General features: G+C 52.8%; 1 protein-coding gene across 1 annotated transcript in view; it reads left to right on the top strand.

The window, feature by feature from the left end:
* QSOX2 (quiescin sulfhydryl oxidase 2) overlaps positions 1–20,160 on the top strand; it is a 37,822-nt gene that overhangs the window by 14,991 nt on the left and 2,671 nt on the right. Inside the window, exons 3-11 of the mRNA XM_028094862.2 lie at positions 304–352; positions 1,022–1,127; positions 1,275–1,365; positions 10,385–10,530; positions 11,755–11,889; positions 12,112–12,241; positions 14,096–14,218; positions 15,394–15,544; positions 18,497–18,685. Of these exons, the coding sequence (XP_027950663.2) occupies positions 304–352; positions 1,022–1,127; positions 1,275–1,365; positions 10,385–10,530; positions 11,755–11,889; positions 12,112–12,241; positions 14,096–14,218; positions 15,394–15,544; positions 18,497–18,685 (1,120 nt within the window). The remainder of the gene's footprint in view (positions 1–303; positions 353–1,021; positions 1,128–1,274; positions 1,366–10,384; positions 10,531–11,754; positions 11,890–12,111; positions 12,242–14,095; positions 14,219–15,393; positions 15,545–18,496; positions 18,686–20,160) is intronic.

Here is a 20,160-nt window from a genome sequence, read left to right as displayed (position 1 = left end):
GATATCGCGAATCAGGGAAAGCGCCTACTGCGCGGCCTGGCTTCCAGCCCTGTTGGGTCAGGAAGCGTAGCTGACAGAACTCCGACGGGTACTAACCACACCCAGTGGGTCTGCTTAGAAACACTGATGTCGCAGACGTGCACAGAAATGTGCGGCTCCTTATCAGTCAACGTGAACTTTCTGGAGCAGATTAACTAAACTCTCACTCTTTAAGATGGTGGCCGTTTTCTTGCTTACAGATTAAACATTTGCCAGACACCAAGTCAGACTTGTTTCTTACTTGTTCTGTGTTTTTCCTCTTAGTATTTCAAGGCATTTACAAAGGACTTTACAACTGGAGAAAATTTTAAAGGTAAGGACAAGCTTTATATTTTACTGTCAGAGTCGCCTCATAAATCCGTTAAAGCAAAGGTGGTTTCAGGAGACCAGAGAGCCCATGTGATGGGGTCTGTGGGGCCCCTACCCCAGCTTCAGCGAATCTGCATCAGCACCTCTGACCCATCTTTCCTCGAAGAGCTCAAACATTTGTAGTTTCGGCAACAACTTTTTATTCTGTGTTTTGCCTTCCTTGTTAAATTTGATGGTGAAATCTCTTGTTTTTTAAGTAAGCTCTTTTACTCAAAAAAGATTTGGAGAAGGTCACAAACCACATGCTCACCTAATGAATTTTATGAGCGAGCCCTCCGGGGAGCCAGTGCTCATCTCAGGCTCCGATGTGCTACCAGTCAGTCCACGGTGACGGCTGTTCTCCATTAGGGTCGCCAGGCATGTTTTGAACTTGGCGTAGATGGCAGCGAGGCGCTCCCGGCCTCTGTCCTCACGCTGTGTGTGTGAGATCGGCCCCTTTTGTTCCCATGCGGGTCGCTGTGTGGTCTGTCGTGTGCGCCCGCCGCGGTCTGTGGATGGCTGTCGGTGCATCCTGCCGTGCCCGTGCCGTGCCCGTGCTGTGCCCTCCGAGGCCCCGGGGCGGTGGCGCTCCATGGGGCAGACGTAGTGGTGATGGCGGCTTGCCTCCCCGCAGGGCCCGACCGAGAGCTGCAGACTGTGAGGCGGACAATGATCGACTTCCTGCAGAACCACACGGACGGAGACAGGCCTCCTGCTTGCCCGCCTCTGGACCCCGTTCGGTGCGTAGTTGCGTGAAAAAGGGAATGTTAGGACTTGAATTTAATGTTGTAAAATATGGTTTTGCATTAAGTGATGTGGGTGCTGGCGTATGATGGCCAGCTCGCCGTTCTCGGAAGCACTAAAAGCCGCTTTGTTTCTCCTAAAAGGCCCAGTGACATCCTTTCTCTCATGGACAACCGTGATAGCCGTTACGTGGCCGTCCTGTTTGAGAGCAACAGCTCCTATGTCGGCCGTGAGGTACTGTGTCTGTGTCTTGCCCCGTCTCACCGCATGCTGTGATTCGGTTCCCCTGTGGTAACGACCGCTTCCTCCTGATCGGTGGCGGTCCCGTGTTTCGCTCCTGTTAATTCTTGGGATGTAGTGGTGTCGCTCAGCGGACTGGCCGGTTCGCAGAGAAGACTGAGAAGGGCCCTCGAGGGTGAAGCAGGCAGGCTCACGGCCTCGTCCTCAGTGTGGGGCTGAGAGGGGCCCCCCAGACCCACCTTTCAGGGCACGTTGCCTCTTTCCTCGAGGCTCTATTTCTTTTCTTTAAATTTTTATTGTTATGTTAATCACCATACATTACATCATTAGTTTGTGATGTAGTGTTCCATGATTCACTGTTTGTGCATAACACCCAGTGCTCCACGCAGAACGTGCCCTCTTTAATACCTGTCACCAGGCTAACCCATCCCCCCACCCTCCTCCCCTCTAGAACCCTCAGTTTGTTTTTCAGAGTCCATCATCTCTCATGGTTGGTCTCCCCCTCCAATTTACTCCCCTTCATTCTTCCCCTCCTGCTAGCTTCTTTTTTTTTCTTAACATATATTGTATTATTTGTTTCAGAAGTACAGATCTGTGATTCAACAGTCTTGCACAATTCACAGCGCTCACCATAGCACATACCCTCCCCAATGTCTATCACCCAGCCACCCCATCCCTCCCACCCCCCACCACTCCAGCAACCCTCAGTTTGTTTCCTGAGATTAAGAATTCCTCATATCAGTGAGGTCATATGATACATGTCTTTCTCTGACTGACTTATTGCGCTCAGCATAACACCCTCCAGTTCCATCCATGTCGTTGCAAATGGCAAGATCTCATTCCTTTTGATGGCTGCATAATATTCCATTGTGTATATATACCACCTCTTCTTTATCCATTCATCTGTCGATGGACATCTTGGCTCTTTCCGCAGTTTCGCTGTTGTGGACATTGCTGCTATAAACATCGGGGTGCACGTACCCCTTCGGATCCCTACATTTGTATCTTTGGGGTAAATACCCAGTAGTGCAATTGCTGGATCGTATGGTAGCTCTATTTTCAACTGTTTGAGGAACCTCCATACTGTTTTCCAGAGGGGCTGCACCAGCTGGCATTCCCACCAACAGTGTAGGAGGGTTCCCCTTTCTCCACATCCCCGCCAACATCTGTCGTTTCCTGACTTGTTAATTTTAGCCATTCTGACGGGTGTGAGGTGGTATCTCATTGAGGTTTTGATTTGGATTTCCCTGATGCCGAGCGAGGTTGAGCACTTTTTCATGTGTCTGTTGGCCATTTGGATGTCTTCTTTGGAAAAATGTCTGTTCATGTCTTCTGCCCATTTTTTGATTGGATTATTTGTTCTTTGGGTGTTGAGTTTGATAAGTTCTTTATAGATTTTGGATACTAGCCCTTTATCTGATACGTCATTTGCAAATATCTTATCCCATTCTGTCGGTTGTCTTTTGGTTTTGTGAACTGTTTCTTTTGCTGTGCAAAAGCTTTTTATCTTGATGAAATCCCAATAGTTCATTTTTGCCCTTGCTTCCCTTGCCTTTGGCGATGTTTCTAGGAAGAAGTTGCTGCGGCTGAGGTCGAAGAGGTTGCTGCCTGTGTTCTCCTTTAGGATTTTGATGGACTCCTGTCTCACGTTTAGGTCTTTCAACCATTTGGAGTCTATTTTTGTGTGTGGTGTAAGGAAATGGTCCAGTTTCATTCTTCTGCATGTGGCGGTCCAATTTTCCCAACACCATTTGTTGGAGAGACTGTCTTTTTGCCATTGGACATTCTTTCCTGCTTTGTCAAAGATTAGTTAACCATAGAGTTGAGGGTCCATTTCTGGGCTCTCGATTCTGTTCCATTGATCTATGTGTCTGTTTTTGTGCCAGTACCATACTGTCTTGATGATGACAGCTTTGTAATAGAGCTGGAAGTCCGGAATTGTGATGCCGCCAGCTTTGCTTTTCTTTTTCAAGATTCCTCTGGCTATTCGGGGTCTTTTCTGGTTCCATGCAAATTTTAGGATTATTTGTTCCATTTCTTTGAGAAAAGTGGATGGTATTTTGATGGGGATTGCATTGAATGTGTAGATTGCTCTAGGTAGCATTGACATCTTCACAATGTCTGTTCTTCCAATCCATGAGCATGGAATGTTTTTCCATTTCTTGGTTTCTTCCTTAATTTCTTTCATGAGTATTTTATAGTTTTCTGAGAACAGATCCTTTGCCTCTTTGGTTAGATTTGTTCCTAGGTATCTTATGGTTTTGGGTGCAATTGTAAATAGGATCAACTCCTTAATTTCTCTTTCTTCTGTCTCATTGTTGGTGTATAGGAATGCCACTGATTTCTGTGCATTGATTTTATATCCTGCCACTTGACTGAATTCCTGTATGAGTTCTAGCAGTTTTGGGGTGGAGTCTTTTGGGTTTTCCACATACAGTATCATATCATCTGCAAAGAGTGAGAGTTTGACTTCCTCTTTGCCGATTCGGATGCCTTTGATTTCTTTGTGTTGTCTGATTGCTGTGGCTAGGACTTCTAATACTATGTTGAATAGCAGTGGTGAGAGTGGACATCCCTGCCGCGTTCCTGACCTTAGGGGGAAAGCTCTCAGCCTTTCCCCATTGAGAATGATATTCGCTGTAGGTTTTTCATAGATGGCTTTTATGATATTGAGGTATGTACCCTCTGTCCCTATACTCTGAAGAGTTTTGATCAAGAAAGGATGCTGTACTTTGTCAAATGCTTTTTCTGCATCTGTTGAGAGGATCATATGATTCATGTTCTTTCTTTTCTTAATGTATTGTATCACGTTGATTGATTTGCGGATGTTGAGCCAACCTTGCAGCCCAGGGATAAATCCCACTTGGTTGTGGTGAATAATCATTTTAATGTACTGTTGGATCCTACTGGCTAGTATTTTGGTGAGAAGTTTTGCATCCATGTTCATCAAGGATATTGGTCTGTAATTCTCCTTTTTGATGGGGTCTTTGTCTGGTTTGGGGATCAAGGTAATGGTGGCCTCATTAAATGAGTTTGGAAATTTTCCTTCCATTTCTATTTTTTGGAACAGATTCAGGAGAATAGGTATTAATTCTTTAAATGTTTGGTACAGTTCCCCTGGGAAGCCATCTGGCCCTGGGTTTTTGTTTTTTGGGAGATTTTTGATGTCTGCTTCAATTTCCTTAGTGGTTATAGGTCTGTTCAGGTTTTCTATTTCTTCCTGGTTCAGTTTTGGTAGTTGATACATCTCTAGGAATGCACCCATTTCTTCCAGGTTATCTAATTTGCTGGCATAGAGTTGCTCATAATATGTTCTTATAATTGTATTTCTTTTGTGTTGGTTGTGATTTCTCCTCTTTCATTCATGATTTTGTTGATTTGGGTCATTTCTCTTTTCTTTTTGATAAGTCTGGCCAGGGGTTTATTAATCTTGTTAATTCTTTCAAAGAACCAGCTCCTAGTTTCATTGATCTGTTCTACTGTTCTTTTGGTTTCTAGTTCATTGATTTCTGCTCTGATCTTTATTATTTCTCTTCTCCTGCTGGGTTTAGGCTTTATTTGCTGTTCTTTCTCCAGCTCCTTTAGGTGTAGGGTTAGGTTGTATATTTGAGACCTTTCTAGTTTCTTCAGAAAGGCTTGTATTGCTATATACTTTCCTCTCAGGACTGCCTTTGCTGCATCCCAAAGATTTTGAACAGTTGTGTTTTCATTTTCATTGGTTTCCATGAATTTTTTTAATTCTTCTTTAATTTCCTGTTTGACCCATTCATTCTTTAGTAGGATGCTCTTTAGCCTCCATGTATTTGAGTTCTTTCCGACTTTCCTCCTGTGATTGAGTTCTAGTTTCAAAGCATTGTGGTCTGAAAATATGCAGGGAATGATCCCAATCTTTTGGTACCGGTTGACACCTGATTTGTGACCTAGGATGTGATCTATTCTGGAGATGTTCCATGGGCACTAAAGAAGAATGTGTATTCTGTTGCTTTGGGATGGAATGTTCTGAATATGTCTGTAAAGTCCATTTGGTCCAGTGTGTCATTTAAAGTCTTTATTTCCTTGTTGATCTTTCGCTTAAATGATCTGTCCATTTCAGTCAGGGTGGTGTTAAAGTCCCCCACTATTATTGTATTGTTGTCAATGTGTTTCTTTGCTTTTGTTATTAATTGCCTTATATATTTGGCTGCTCCCATGTTCAGGGCATAGATATTTACAATTGTTAGATCTTCTTGTTGGATAGACCCTTTAAGTAGGATATAGTGTCCTTCCTCATCTCTTATTACAGTCTTTGGTTTAAAATCTAATTTGTCTGATATAAGGATTGCCACCCCAGCTTTCTTTTGGTGTCCATTAGCATGGTACATTATTTTCTACCCCTTCACTTTCAATCTGGGGGTGTCTTTGGGTCTAAAATGAGTCTCTTGCAGACAGCATATCGATGGGTCTTGTTTTTTTATCCGATCTGATACCCTTTGTCTTTTGATTGGGGCATTTAGCCCATTTACATTCAGGGTAACTATTGAAGGATATGAATTTAGTGCCATTGTATTGCCTGTAAGGTGACTGTTACTGTATATTGTCTGTGTTCCTTTCTGGTCTTTGTTGCTTTTGGGCGCTCTCTTTGCTTAGAGGACCCCTTTCAATATTTCTTGGAGGGCTCGTTTCATGTTTGCAAATTCCTTTAGTTTTTGTTTGTCCTGGAAGCTTTTTATCTCTCCTTCTATTTTCAATGACAGCCTAGCTGGATATAGTATTCTTGGCTGCATATTTTTCTCGTTTAGTGTTCTGAAGATATCATGCCAGTCCTTTCTGGCCTGCCAGGTCTCGGTGGATAGGTCTGTTGCCAATCTAATGTTTCTACCGTTGTAGGTTACATATCTCTTCTCCCGAGCTGCTTTCAGGATTTTCTCTTTGTCTCTGAGACTCGTAAGTTTTACTATTAGATGTCGGGGTGTTGACCTATTTTTATTGATTTTGAGAGGGGTTCTCTGTGCCTCCTGGATTTTGATGCCTGTTTCCTTCCTCACATTAGGGAAGTTCTCTGCTATTATTTGCTCCAATATACCTTCTGCCCCCCTCTCTCTTTCTTCTTCTTCTGGGATCCCAATTATTCTAATGTTGTTTCATCTTATCGTATCGCTTATCTCTCGAATTCTGCCCTCGTGATCCTGTAGTTGTTTATCTCTCTTTTTCTCAGCCTCTTTATTTTCCAACATTTGGTCTTCTATATCACTGATTCTCTCTTCTGCCTCATTTATCCTAGCAGTTAGTGCCCCCATTTTTGATTGCACCTCATCAATAGCCTTTTTGATTTCGACTTGGTTAGATTTTAGTTCTTTTATTTCTCCAGAAAGCGTTTCTCTAATAACTTCCACACTTTTTTCAAGCCCAGCTAGTATCTTTAAAGTCATGATTCTGAACTCTAGGTCCGACATCGTACTAATGTCCGTATTGAGTAGGTCCCTGGCTGACGGTACTACCTCTTGTTCTTTTTGCTGAGGTGATTTTTTTCGTCTTGTCATTTTGTCCAGAGGAGAATAGGTGAATGAGAGAACAAAATGCTAACAGGTTTACAACGTCCCCAGCAAATATACTGTATACAAATCAGAAAAGACCTGAAACCAGGGGAAAGGAAAGGGAAAGAAAGAAAGAAGAGAGGAAAAAAAAAAAAAGATAAAAACAGAACAAAACAAAGAAAAACAGAATATGATCAAATATGATCAGGCTGGTACATAGATCAGTGGCACACACTAGCTTTTGGGCATATTTTGGTCTGTTAGAAAAAAGTGCCTCCTAAAATTTTAAAGAAAGAAAAACTTATATATGTACAAAATAAGGGTTGATATGATGAAGGGATGGCATATGACCTAAAGATGAAAATTATAAAAGATTTTATAAAAGGAATTGATAAGAGGTTGTTTGAAAAAAGAAAGAAGAGGATTTAAAAGAAAGAAAGAAAGAAAAAAAGGGGAGAGAATGTGATCAGGCAGGAGACTAGAACAGAGCCATACACTAGAGATTTAGGGTATATTTTGATCTGTTAGACGAAACTGTATCTCAAAATTAAAGAGAGAACAACTTATATATATATATATATGCCAAAAATAAGGGTAACTGTGAAGGGATAGAATATGACTCTAAAAATGAAAAATAAAAATGTTTTTTTAAAAAAGGGATTGATGGGGCACCTGGGTGGCTCAGTTGGTTAAGCGACCGCCTTCGGCTCAGGTCATGATCCCGGGGTCCTGGGATCGAGCCCCGCATCGGGCTCCTTGCCGGCGGGAAGCCTGCTTCTCCCTCTCCCACTCCCCCTGCTTGTGTTCCCTCTCTCTCTGTCTCTCTCTCTGTCAATTAAATAAATAATAAATAAAATAAAAAAAATAAAAAAGGGATTAATAAGATGTTGGCTGAAGAAGGGAAAAAAAAGACAGTTAAAAAAATTAACTTTGAAAGACTAAAGAATCATGGTAAAAAAGCCATGAAGTCTATGTGCAGTATTCCCCTAGCGCTGGCGTTCTCCCGTTCTCCTTGACCGGTAAACTTGGTCGTGGCTTGCTGGCTGTTCGTGCTGATCTTCTGGGGGAGGGGCCTGTTGCTGTGGTTCCCAAATGTCTTTGCCGGAGGCTGAATTGCCCCGCCCTTGTCGGTCCGGGCTAAGCAAGCTGCTCGGGTTTGCTCTCAGGAGCTTTTGTTCCCTGCAAGCTCTCGGTACAGCTTTGGAGGACCAGGGCAAAAATGGTGGCCTCCCAATCTCCACCCGGAGGAGCTGAGAACTCGGGGCCCCGCTCCTCAGTGCGCCCCCAGAGAAAAGCCCTCACTCCCGTCTCCCCGGTCTCCGGCCGCACTCCGTGCTCACCCGGCCTGTGACCGAGCGTTTCTATCTCTGGCACCCGACCCCGTGTGGAGTCTCCAAACCCAGCAGATCCCTGCGGTGCGTTCCCGCGCCGCTCCTCCCCGGGGAGGAAGGGGAGTCTCCCCGGATCTGCCGCTTGTTGGGTCCCTGCTGGAGGAGCAGTGGCCCGACTCGCCCGCGGATCACAGTTTATGGCCACCCCGAGCTGAGAGCCCGCGCCTCGGCTCCGTCTCTGCAGCTGGCTTCCCCGCTCCGATCCCTGGGAGCTCTGCCGCACTCAGGCACCCCCGGTCTTTCTGTGACCCCGAGGGTCCTGAGACCACACTGTCCCGCGAGGGTTCCACCCCCTGCTTAGCCACTGGAGCGACGTCCCTCCACGGAGCCGACTTCTAAAAGGTCCGATTTTGTGCTCCGCGGCTCTAGCACTTGCCAGAAGCGGCCGGCGGAGGCCCCCTCCCCCGCTGTCTATCCTCCCGAACATCGCCTCGGATTCACTTCTCCGCAAGTCCTACCTTCCAGAAAGTGGTCGCTTCTCTGTTCAGAGAGTTGTTGCTACTCTCCTGTTCGATCTCCTGTTGAGTTCGTAGGTGTTCAGATGGTTTGATCCCTATTCAGCTGAATTCCTGGGACCAGACGAAATCCAGGTCTCCTACTCCTCCGCCATCTTGCTCCCGTGGACAGGAGAATTTTCTTCATAAGTCACTTACAGCCAAATCCTCACCTCACGATCTGCTTCTGGGAAACCAGACAAAGATACCTGGTGCTATAGACTGAATGTTTGTGTCTCCTTCCCCAAGTTCCTCCACTGAAATTCGAGGCTCTATTTCTTACACGTCAGCATCGCCATCGAGATTTTTTCTTGGCTGTGTTGGGAACATTCAACTTTTTTGCCATGTCCAAGATTCTGTAAGACATCGTTTCTGCGGTGGAACTTTGTTCTGCTCTTGTTTCACGCGTGGGGTCTGAAACCTCTGCCTCTGGCACCAGACTCCGGCCTGGATGACGGGACCTCCCCTCAGAGGTGGCAGGAGGCACCTGACTGGCGGGGCTGGCACTCGTGCCCATGCCCAGCACCCTCCTCCACCTCACTGCCTGCCTCCCAGCCGTGTTGCCCTCCTCCGGGAGCTCTGGGGGTGGAGGCCGGAGGCCATGTGTTCCTGGCGGGAGCTCCGTTGGTATGCGCTCAGGCACGGGCTGCAGATGTTAGCGACCCGACCACCTCACTGTGACTCCCGTGCCCTCCGAGTTGGGTGGCGACATCGTGCCACCTTCTGTGGCTGACCGGGATTCTCGGGGTGGGGGGTTAGGAGGAGCCCCCAGCAGTAGGACCCAGCATTCCCATGTGACACCCCCCACGCTGTCCCAAAGCTGCCTCTCTCACCTGTGTGCTTGTGTTCTCAGACGCCCCCCCCTTTCCGCTCGCAGACCTGAGCAGGGACTGCTTCTCTGGGCAGGTGGCTGCGACCTTTCCCAGGAGGGCGCCCTGCCGCAGCTCAAGTGTGGAGCGTGTGGTGTGCACTTTCAGCAACGTCTCTGTTCAGGACACACCGATTCTGTTGCTGAAAGGAGTCAGAGGTGCAGGTTCCACACCTGATTGTCTTGGTGGCCCATGCCGGGCTTGAGGGTCCTCTCTCATGCTGTCCTAGCTCCTGTGATGCCACTCCTGTGGTCCTTCCACGTCTCCATCCTGTGCCTTCAGCCTGAGCAGAGCTGGACAGGGGCAGCCCGGAGCCTGCTGGTTCATCAGCTGCTGACCGGGGCCGCGGTACCGTCCAGGGGTACCGTTAGCCTCCCATGTGCAGGGCAGACACCGCCTGGTGCACAGCCTTGTGTGTGAGGGACAGCTCAGGGCTAGGTGGTGCATGGGGGGCATGCGGGCTCAGAAAGCACGGAACGGGTTCACTGACAGATGATCCTCTGTAAGCTTGCTAAGCGAGGTTATCGTGACAGCCTGCACCAGGCATCTCCTTCAGTTGCTCAAGAGTGCAATAAAAATGAAGATGTGAATGTCAGTCTGGCTTAGAGAGGAGATAAATACGGCTTTTTCCAGATGACATTGTTTTTCTGATTTCTGTGCTCATGCTGCTTTGTGCTTGGTCAAGGTAACACTTCCTGAGACACGGCCACGCACAGCGAAGGTGACATTGCTTTCTCCTTCCCCAGGTGATCTTAGACCTGCTTCCGTATGAGAACATTGTGGTGAAGAGAGTGCTGAATACAGATAAAGGCTTCCTGGAGAAACTCGGTGTTTCTTCCATTCCTTCCTGTTACTTGATTTACCCAAATGGGACACGTGGATTAATTAACATGTAAGTGTGATTTGGCTTCAGGAGTGCTTGCAACACCTGGTGGGATCTGAGGAGCCTCTCCAAGTGTGAGAGCCTCCTCTGGGCTAGATGCCATGCACCTCTTCACGGTTAAGACCGCAGAACCCACCTGATGCCGTCCGCATCCACTGAATGCCACTAAAAAGTGAACAGCCTGAAGCATGGTTGGGAAGGGTCACAGGTGAGAAGGTGAGATGGGGTCCTGAGGCCCGTGGGGTCTGCCATGGCCCCAGCCTCCAGTGGGAGCAGAAGGCCTGCCTGCCCCGGGGGGGCGCCCACCTAGCCCGCCCGCCTGTAGGTGCCCGTGTAGCCGGTGATGACTTGGCCGCTCTTGGCGAGTCTCTGTGTGCTGGGACACAGCCCAGCCAGGATGCGCTTCGTCCATCCCCAGGCTCCTGGCTCAGCTGGGAAGTGGCCTCCCCAGAACCTCAGACACACCCCCCAGTCCCTTGGGTATGTTTCTCTTCTTAAGAAGCAGAAGTCAGGGTAGGCACGACAACCTCTGTGGATTGGGTCACTCATGCTCTGTGAGCGAGCTCATTAGGGCCTGCACCCCTGGGGCTCCGGCCAGTGTCACATCACAGCAGGTGTTACCCTCGATGGAGTGTCCCTGAACAAAATGCCACTTGTTCTGAAGAAAAATTCTTGTTTTATATTAAAAGCGTCATCTGTAGCACGTCTTCACATCAAATGACATGGATATTTGGGAATTAGAATGAGCCCTGGATGTTGTTGATGACCCCTGAACTCCTTTGGAGGTGCCCAGTAATGGTCTTTACACACCTCAGGGTGCATGCTCCTCCCCAGCCAGTCCAGGGCCCCACAGCCCCTGATGCCCCTGCCGCCCCCGCAGCCCTGACTGCCGACGCCCCGCTCGAGCCGGCAGAGGCTGCTGGGCTGGCTGAAAACCCTAGTTGGAGGACACCTGTTCCTAGTCCCTACTGCAGCTGTAACTCGGGTCTTTGTGGCTCCATCTTACTTTGCCCGACACCCGCACTGCCGGGGTCCAGCCCCTCCTCCCGCAGCACCTGCAGCAAATGCCCAAAGAGTGGGTGGGCTGGGGGGCCCGGACAAGCCCCCTCAATGTTGTCGCTCAGGGGCCACAGCTGCCTGGGTGCCTGGCACGCGCTCGGACACCCGCGGAGTGGGGGCCAGGCCCCCGGAGGCACCCTGGCCTGCGTCCACACCTGGCCCCCTTTCTCGCAGCGGGAAGCCCCTCCGATCGTTTTTTTCCTCTTATTTGAAGTCGTTGCCGGATGTGAGGAAAAAATTGCTTTCGTTGCCTGAAAAGCCCAACAAAGAAGAAAACCCCGAAATCGTGATTTGGAGAGAATTTGACAGGCAGGTATTCCTTTTGGCCCTGCGCTGGCCGGGGTGTGGCTGCATGCGCGGGCGTGTGCGCGGCCCCGTGGCGGTGGGATTCACTCAGACACACACCTGTCGGCTGTTGGGGAATTGTCGGTGTCGTCCCGTGGGGAGTGGTGTTCCCTCGGGGTGTGTGCAAGGAAAGGGAACGTTCACAACGAAGGTGTTCTCACCGGACTTCACGGTCTTTGCTCTCAGGTCGAAACTCTACACTGCGGACCTGGAGTCGGGGCTGCATTACCTCCTGAGGGTGGAGCTGGCTGCCCACAAGTCCTTGGCGGGGGCCGAGCTGCGCACACTCAAGGACTTCGTCACTGTCCTTGCCAAGGTGTGCGGCGGGGGGCCCAGGAGGCCGCCCTGGGGGATCTGCGGGGAACAGAGCCGACCTCAGCTGGATGCCCACTCTGTCTCCAGCGGCACAGGCCTGTGCTGGCCTTTGTCCCCACTCACCACGTGCCTATCAGGCGCCCACCCAATTCTGAGCCCTGGGGATGGCAGAGCACAAGTCGCTGCTTGCCGGGTGACCGGACAAGGTGTCGAGGCAGGGCTGGGGCCGTGACACGTCCGAAAGGGGGCATTTCTGGAGGGCCGGAGGGGGAGGAGGCCGCCTAGTAGCCAGCCCTGTGCAGTGTGCCCAGGCGGCCGGGGCCCGGGGCAGCGGCACCCCTACCTTCACTGGTGGGCGGAGCGGTGGTGGCTCGCGGGTCAGCGTCGGTCAGGAGATGGGCTGTCGGGTTACCTTTCTGCCAGGAGCTCTTAGCTCTGGGGCCAAGAATCCAAGGCTCACTATTTCCTTGGGCCAGAGCAGCAGAAGCAGGAGGTCATCCCTCTTCCCTAGGGGGTGCCTGGGGCCCCTCCGCACTCTCACCTCGGGGAAGACCTCGGTCACAGTGGCCTGAGGACAGAGCCCTTTGCCCCTGCATCTGGCACCACATCCGTGCTTGTTGTCTCTAAGATAAGGCTTTGTTCTAAAGAACTTCTCTTGGGGCGCCTGGCTGGCTCTGTTGGTGGAGCCTGGGGCTCTTGATCTTGAGGTTGTGGGTTCGAGCCCCGAGCATAGAGATGGGCATAGAGATGACTTAAAATCTTAAAAATAAGTAACTTCTCTTGCATCAGGTAAGGGGCTTGATACGGTGATTCCTGTTCAACACTTCAATAGTACGTTGTACACTTGTGTCCTGTGACTTTTGAAATGGAAGGAAGGAGGCCGAACTCGGAGTGATGAGTCACGTGATACATTTCCAATGAAGAAAGGGGGTCGTGTAGACCGGTGTGTGCCCGTTGTGTGGGTCCCAGCTCAGAGCCCCGCAGCCCTCCCTCCTCTGCCTTCAGTGAATCAGAGGCGTGCTCTCCTCGCTCAGCTCTTCCTCGTCCTCTACCTGAGCTGGGCGGAGAGCTCTGTAGGTCAAGGTGACTGTAAATTATTCTTAGCAGTTTTTCTATAGCTTGGCCTAAACTGGAAGTTGGATGCTGGCACGTCGGGACACGGGGTCCTACGGCATTGAGCTGTGCTGTCCCCGCCACAGCAGGCTTCTGCTCCGGTTTCTGAGCTCTGGGCGGCATCAAGGACAAGTCCCGTGGAGAAGGGCCACGCCCCCCGCATTGCCGAGCCGGTGCCTCTCCGGGCTCCGAGGGGCCGCAGCTGCGTGGCCGGCACAGACATTTAGCTAACCAGCAGATTACACACTTCTGCATAAAAGCCTCAGTGGGATGCGCCTTCTCTACAGGGTTGTGCAGTCAGACAGCAGGGGGGGGCGGGGGGGGCGGGGGGAGCTCTGAGTGCAGTAGGCAGGATCGGCGTGCGTTACCTCCGGGCGCCGAAGAGCTAAGTAGGCGGTGCTTTCAGAAAGGACTGCAGAGCCCTTGACAATGTGATGAATAAGGCACATCGTGGCCATGCCGTCTGTCACTGGGAAGCTGTCGCTGGCTGAGCGCCGAGCCGGTGGCTGAGGTGCAGGAGGCTGTGCGAGCCAGGGGCTTGCTGCAGCTCCTCCCCTCCCCCTACACTGCTCTGGACAGACCCCTCACCCCAGTACCAGGGGAGACCCCTGGGACCTCTCCCACCCTGACCCGGTAGGTCCGTGTCAGGCAAGACCCCACCTCGCCTAGGTCCCCAGGGACGGCTCTGCCGTGGGTGGCATTTCCCCGAATGGTCTCCAAGCACGGGTCCTTCCTTGCTTAGCTGTTCCCTGGCCGGGCGCCGGTCAAGAAGCTGCTAGAGACGCTGCAGGAGTGGCTGGCCAACCTTCCCCTGGACAGGATCCCCTACAACGCCGTCCTCGACCTGGTCAACAACAAGATGCGGGTGAGCCTGCCCCCCGACCCCTCGTGCGCCGCTGTGTGCTCGGTAGCCCCCCTGCTTTCCCTCCTGCTCGGGGACCTGACCCGGCCTGCCATCACTGCACGCGTCTCGTGTGCGGAGCTGCGCATGGCCCTCCGCGCTGCGCCCTGTGGTTTCCACCGTCTCTGTTGCTGTGACACTCCCTGCGCATGCCTCGTCTACCGAGGCCATGGGAGGCATGCCGTGACACGGAGCGGGCGGGGTGGCGCTCGGGCTTTTGTGTTACTTAAATTTGTAGTAAACTCACAAATCTTACACCAAAAAGGCTAATAAAACTGTGTGCTCGATGAGAAGCATGGAGGCCCTGCTGGAGGCCCCCCAGGCCAGGTCTCCTTCCTCCTGCCCGAGCTCTCGGCGTCCTCCAGTCAGGACGCTTTCGTGGGCAGTGTGCAAGCCTGCGCGCGCGCACACACACATCAGGCACACGTCGGGCACTCCAACAGGTGCGTTGTGCCAGCAGTACAGAGACACGTGCTGGGCACTTACCTTGACCTCACCCTGACCTTCCCCCAAGCTGGAGGCCAGCACAGGCTCCTCGGTTACAGGGTTTGTCTGCATGCACGTCCGTGTGGGAGCCATGCACTTTAGGCCCTGTGGACAAGCCCTGTGCTGGCCAGCCTGCCGGGAGACACAGAGCATGGACGTAGGCTTGGTTGGAAGCACCTGCTTGGCTACAGACATGTGGCTCCTGAGCTGTTGGGGCCTCAGCTCACCACCGATGCAGTCGTGGTCCGCACCTGCTGTGGCTGAGAATCGCTGGACCGTTGAGCTTTTTCACTCTCGCTCTTCCCCAGTAGGGTTGGTTTAATTGACCCTAATGCACGAGGCTGGGGTATCCTTGATGCTTTAATAAAGCTCTCGTTTATCCGGATACACACAAACCCTTCCCTCCCTGGGCAGGGGGAGAGGAAAGGCGTGGGCCACGTCCCCCTATTTTGAGAACTCCTTTAGTAAAACAGAGACTCTGTTCTCTCCTTTGTTTGGTATTGAATTTACATACACACGTAGTAAGATGTGCAGTGACAAAGTTTTGATAAATGTACACTCTGTGTAACCAGCAACCAATAAAGATAGAGGACGTTCATCAGCTATTTTAACAATTCAATTATCTTTTATTCTCTCCCTCACCCCACCCCCAGATTTCTGGAATATTCCTTATTAATCATATAAAGTGGGTTGGATGTCAAGGAAGCCGACCAGAGTTCAGGGGTTACACATGTTCTCTCTGGAAATTGTTCCACACTTTGACCGTTGAAGCTGGGACCCATCCAGAGGCGCTGGACGGCACAGGTAAACTGTCCCCGCGTGGGCCCAGGGCATGCCAAGCCCACCTGCCACGTTCACCGTGCTGGGGCCTGCCAGGTGTCATGAGCAGCTGTGTGGGAGGGGACATGTCACCAGGGCTGCCCTGGGGGGCCCTGGCTAAGGAGTGTGGAGGGAAGCATCTTTCTTACATGGTGCTGGGAGCTTTGGAGCTCACCAGCCTGTGCATGGCTGACCTGCAGGGACTGAGTCACAGAACGAGGGCACACTCTCGAGGAGTTCTTCTTTCTTTCAAAAGCGTGAGCACAAGTGAAGCGTATTCGGAGATGTCTGTTACCTGTTGTTGCAAAACGAATAACCCTACAGCTTAGCTTTCTCTCAAAGTATCTGTGGGCCAGGGACTCAGATGGGGCTGGACCGGGGTCCCCGGCTGCTGGTCTCTCACGAGCCTGCGGGCCCAGTGTCGGCCAAGGCTGGGGTTTCATCGGAAGTCTGCACTGGGAAGAGCCCCCTCCCCTGACCACTCGTGGGGTGGTGGCGGGGTTCGCGGCCTTGCCGGCTGTTGGCCAGTGGCACGCTCAGTTCCTCACCGTGGGCGTGTCCTCGGTGTGGTGCTGCTCACTTCCGCTGTGGCCCCGGTCAGCCGGGCGCGGCCAGCCCGGCCTGCTGGGGGCAGGGCCGAGCCAGCCGAGCTAGGCGGAGCTGCGGCCTGGGCCTTCGCAGAGTCCACCCGCACAAGAGGTTTTTTAAAAGCTACAAAAGATTAGGTTGGCTTTAAGAGTTTTAATTATCAGGAAATCACTAAAGCAGAATTGTCATCTTTTGTGTCCTACACAGGCCGCGAAAACCATTCTGGGTGTTTATACATTTCCGACTCTGTTGCATGTGCACTTCCCCTGTGAAGCTGGCCTCTGGCCGCCAGGGGTGGATCGCCTACCTTTTATTTATTTTTTAATTTATTTTTTGTTTTTAAAGATTTTATTTTTTTATTTGATAGGGAGAGCGCATGAGCAGGGGGAGGGCAGAGGCAGAGGGAGAAGCAGGTTTCCCACTGAGCAGGAGCCCGATGTGGGACTCGGTCCCAGGACCCTGGGATCATGACCTGAGCCGAAGGCAGACGCTTAACTCACTGAGCCACCCAGGCGCCCTGACCGCTTGCCTTTTAGTTGCCACTTCAAGTGGGCAGCTGCAGGGATTATTCTACTGAGTAAAGGCAGGCACTCCCACAGTCCCAAAATCCTTTCCAGCAAGACTGAAGTCTGCGGTACCTCTGCTACATAAACCAAACCAAACGCTGGGGCTTGAAAGACCCAGTTTTATACGCACAGGATTCAGTGCGGGCGACCCCACCGGGCGGTGGGAGACCCAGAAGGCGGGAAGCCTGCGGGGTGAGCCCAGCTCCCCACGGCCCCACGCTTGCTCAGGAAGGACCTTGAGGAGGAGCCAGCCGGCACACGGCATCTTGTGTCTTGGCCTGTTGGTCAAATGGGCCTTGCCCAACCCGGATCCATGGTGGGCACAAAGTGTCAGCCTGGCGCTGGGAGAATCAGCAAAGTCACGCTGCAGGGGGCGCGTGCCATCTGTGGAAATTGTCACCACCCCGGCTCTCCTCAGGGTGACGTGGATGTCCATGTCTCGGGGACCCTGTGGGGGGTGCGCTCCGCTGAGGGGCCGGTCAGGGGGCCCTGCAGGGGCTCACAGGGCACGCCGTCAGGAAGATGTCCGGGGCGCAGGCCGGAGCCATATCCGAGGAGTGTGTCTCATGCCCAGAGAACTGGGTCACGTGGACACCGCTGGATTAGGTCTTGGAAGGTTTTCCTCTCCTTAGTGCGTGTTTAAACCCCATCGACTAAAAAGCCGTCGCGTCCTCTAATCCCCCACAGGTAGGGGTTTATGGTTCTTGTCCACTCGAAAGATTAGGGCGGCCGGGCTGCAGCGGTTTGGTGGGGAGAGACAAGGAGGATTACCCGGGGACGCATGGCAGCTGGTGGCAGGGAGGGGAGGGCCAGGAGCCTCGGGAGGGCCGGCTGGCTGCGTGTCCTCACTGCGTGCGCGGCCCCGCGCTGCCCACCGCCCTCGGAGACGCGCCGAGCTGAGGCAACGGTGGCCGTCCGCTCAGCTGGGGCTTCCGCCAGCCCCGGTGAGGCCCGCCAAGGTCAGTGACCGGTGCAGGGCCCTGGCCCTCCACAAGCGGAACCACAGCAGTGAAGAAGGAGATTGCCCGCGAGGGCCTGCTCTTGATAAGACGGATTCAGTCTCAAAAGCACGTCTTTTTTTTCCAATTATTTTGCTGTGTTTCTTTTAATGCTGACATTTAATCTGCTTTAATCTCATGGTCTCTCGCTTGTTGGCTCAATCCCCCGCATTAGCTGTCTGAAGGGAGCTGCCGGCGCCAGCCCCTTGCCCGCCCCCCCTTTTGCTGTTCTCAGGGGTCTTCATTTTAGCGACATGGTGGCTGCTTCCTTCTCCTGTTGGGGGCTGTTTCCTCGAACGATCGTGTTCTCCGCATTCACAATGTCTACGCAGACTGCATGTCCTGGTGACCTGTGCCCACATATATGGGGCACATGGTCCGCATGGCTGGGCGATGCCAGAGTTGCCGCTCATGGAGAGGGTTAACCTCTCTAGAGGAGGTAGGTCCTCGCCGGCCTGCTGCCCTCTCGTTCCTGGAAGGAGCCCTGGTGTCTCGCTGCCTCTGGCTGGTTTTCCCAGGTATTTGTGCCCACCCTGGAGTGCTGCGCCCCGACACGGGCAATGGGTGTGCTCTCCGGGGACACAGTGCCACCCCTTCTGGATGCAGTGGGCATCTGGGGCATGCTGCTTTCTCCCTGTGTCCTTCCCGTGCAGACAAGCAGGGCTGTCCCGCGTGTGCCGGCTCAGGCACCTGGCCCGTTCCTGGCTCCCGACACCAGCACCAGCCCCGGGGCCCTCGGACACGCTCCCACAGTGCTGATGCTGTCTGCCCCCATCCCTCTGCAGGTTTGGAGGATGACCCCCAGGCAGTGCTGCAGACCATCAGGAGGTACATTCACACCTTCTTCGGCTGTAAGGAGTGCAGTGAGCATTTTGAGGAGATGGCTAAAGAATCCATGGATTCCGTGAAGACCGCAGACCAAGCGATTCTCTGGCTTTGGAAAAAACACAACTTAGTCAACAACCGCCTGGCTGGTAAGCAGCAGTGCCCTGGGGCAGCCAAGCCTGGGTCCAGGGGGCCAGCGCCGTGGGGGTGAGGATGTGTAGACGGGCGCTGGCAGAGTGGGCCTGTGGGTGGCCGCCCGGAGCGTTGCCAAGAACGCAGCCCCGCCAGGCCCCCGCGGACGTTTGACAGGAGAGACTGGGGTAGAATCAGCCTCCAGGAGGGAGTTGGTGGCGCTGCGGTCTGCTCTCAGTAAACCAAATCCCACAAAGTCGTCTGTTTAAAAACCAGATAGGGCACGTCTGTCGCCTCAGAGTTAATTCAAACTGGTCCTAAATCACTGGCAGATTGAAATTAGGCTTAAAAATAATTCTGCTGATGGATAAATCTTAATAGAGATGAGTCAAAAAAAACCACTAAACTATTGGTTTTTATTTAATCCACTGTATTAGGAAACATAGTACAACTCATGCACTAAAGAAAATTGGGTTTTTTTTTTTTGCCCCCAGAGCTGCTGCGGCTCAGCTCGCGTGGCCATGGCGCCTCTGCTTGCCGGGGGTTCGTCCGTGGCTGTCTGCTTCCACTGCGGCCCTAGTTCCAAGACCCTCCACCTCTCTGTGTGCACCCCCCTGCCCCCACCGCACCCCGCACCCACGGGGTTATCCCGGCAGCTCCCGGCTCCGGCACCGCTGGACAAGACTCCCCCAGGCGGTCCCGGCTCAGGAGCCCTGCGTGCCCCCCTCAGTCTTGCGCTGCAACAGAAAGGGGCTTTCAGCGGCCCGAGCCATTGTGTCCCTCCTTCGATTCTCTGCCCCCCAGGCCCACCCCCGGCCTCTGGATGGAGGCCGCAGAGGCCTGCCCTGGGCCTTGCTGTGTCTGTGGTGTGTGGCACCAGGCCCCGGCAGCTGCTTCTCGGTCACCGCGTGGGCACATCCACATTTTGCCAGGCACAGACCCTGGGGGGTGGTGCCTGGGCATCGGGTGCCGCCCCGCCCTCCCGGCTGTGTGCCCATGGGCCAGAGGACAGCGTCCCCACTGGTTCACACCCATCAGACACGTGGTTTTGTCCCCGTCTACTCGTAGAAGCACTTTCAGGGTGGCAGGGCACCCCAAGTCGTGTCGGAGGACTCTGGGAGCGCGGTGTGGCACACTTCCTGTGCCCAGAACCCCTGTGGTCCTCGTGTCTAGTGGCAGAGAGCCGGAGCTGGGGGGCTGGGTGGGTGTCGCTCACACGGGTGTGAGAGAAGCGGAAGTGAGCAGGGCAGGCTGTGCGGGCACGTGCCCGGAGCGGGTGGCCGGGGGCTCCCCAGGCTGGTGCTCCATTGGCTCCGTCATCCAGAGGAGCGAACACACTGATGCAGGGGTACAGGAGAAGTATCAGCCGTGACCTCCATGCCTGGCCGGTGGGGGCCATGACGGAACAGCCTTTGTGACTGGACGTTGAGCAGGAAGGAGTGTAACCTTCAACGTGTGGGTGCTCTGAATCCGAGCCCACGTGTGCGGAGCT

This window comes from Eumetopias jubatus, unplaced genomic scaffold, assembly GCF_037043125.1.
Source record: "Eumetopias jubatus isolate StellerSeaLion01/CBP00866 unplaced genomic scaffold, mEumJub1_p1.0 scaffold_15, whole genome shotgun sequence".
NCBI lineage: Eukaryota > Metazoa > Chordata > Mammalia > Carnivora > Otariidae > Eumetopias > Eumetopias jubatus.
Note: the sequence above shows the minus strand (reverse complement) of the source record. Positions and strands in the feature narration are given on the sequence as shown.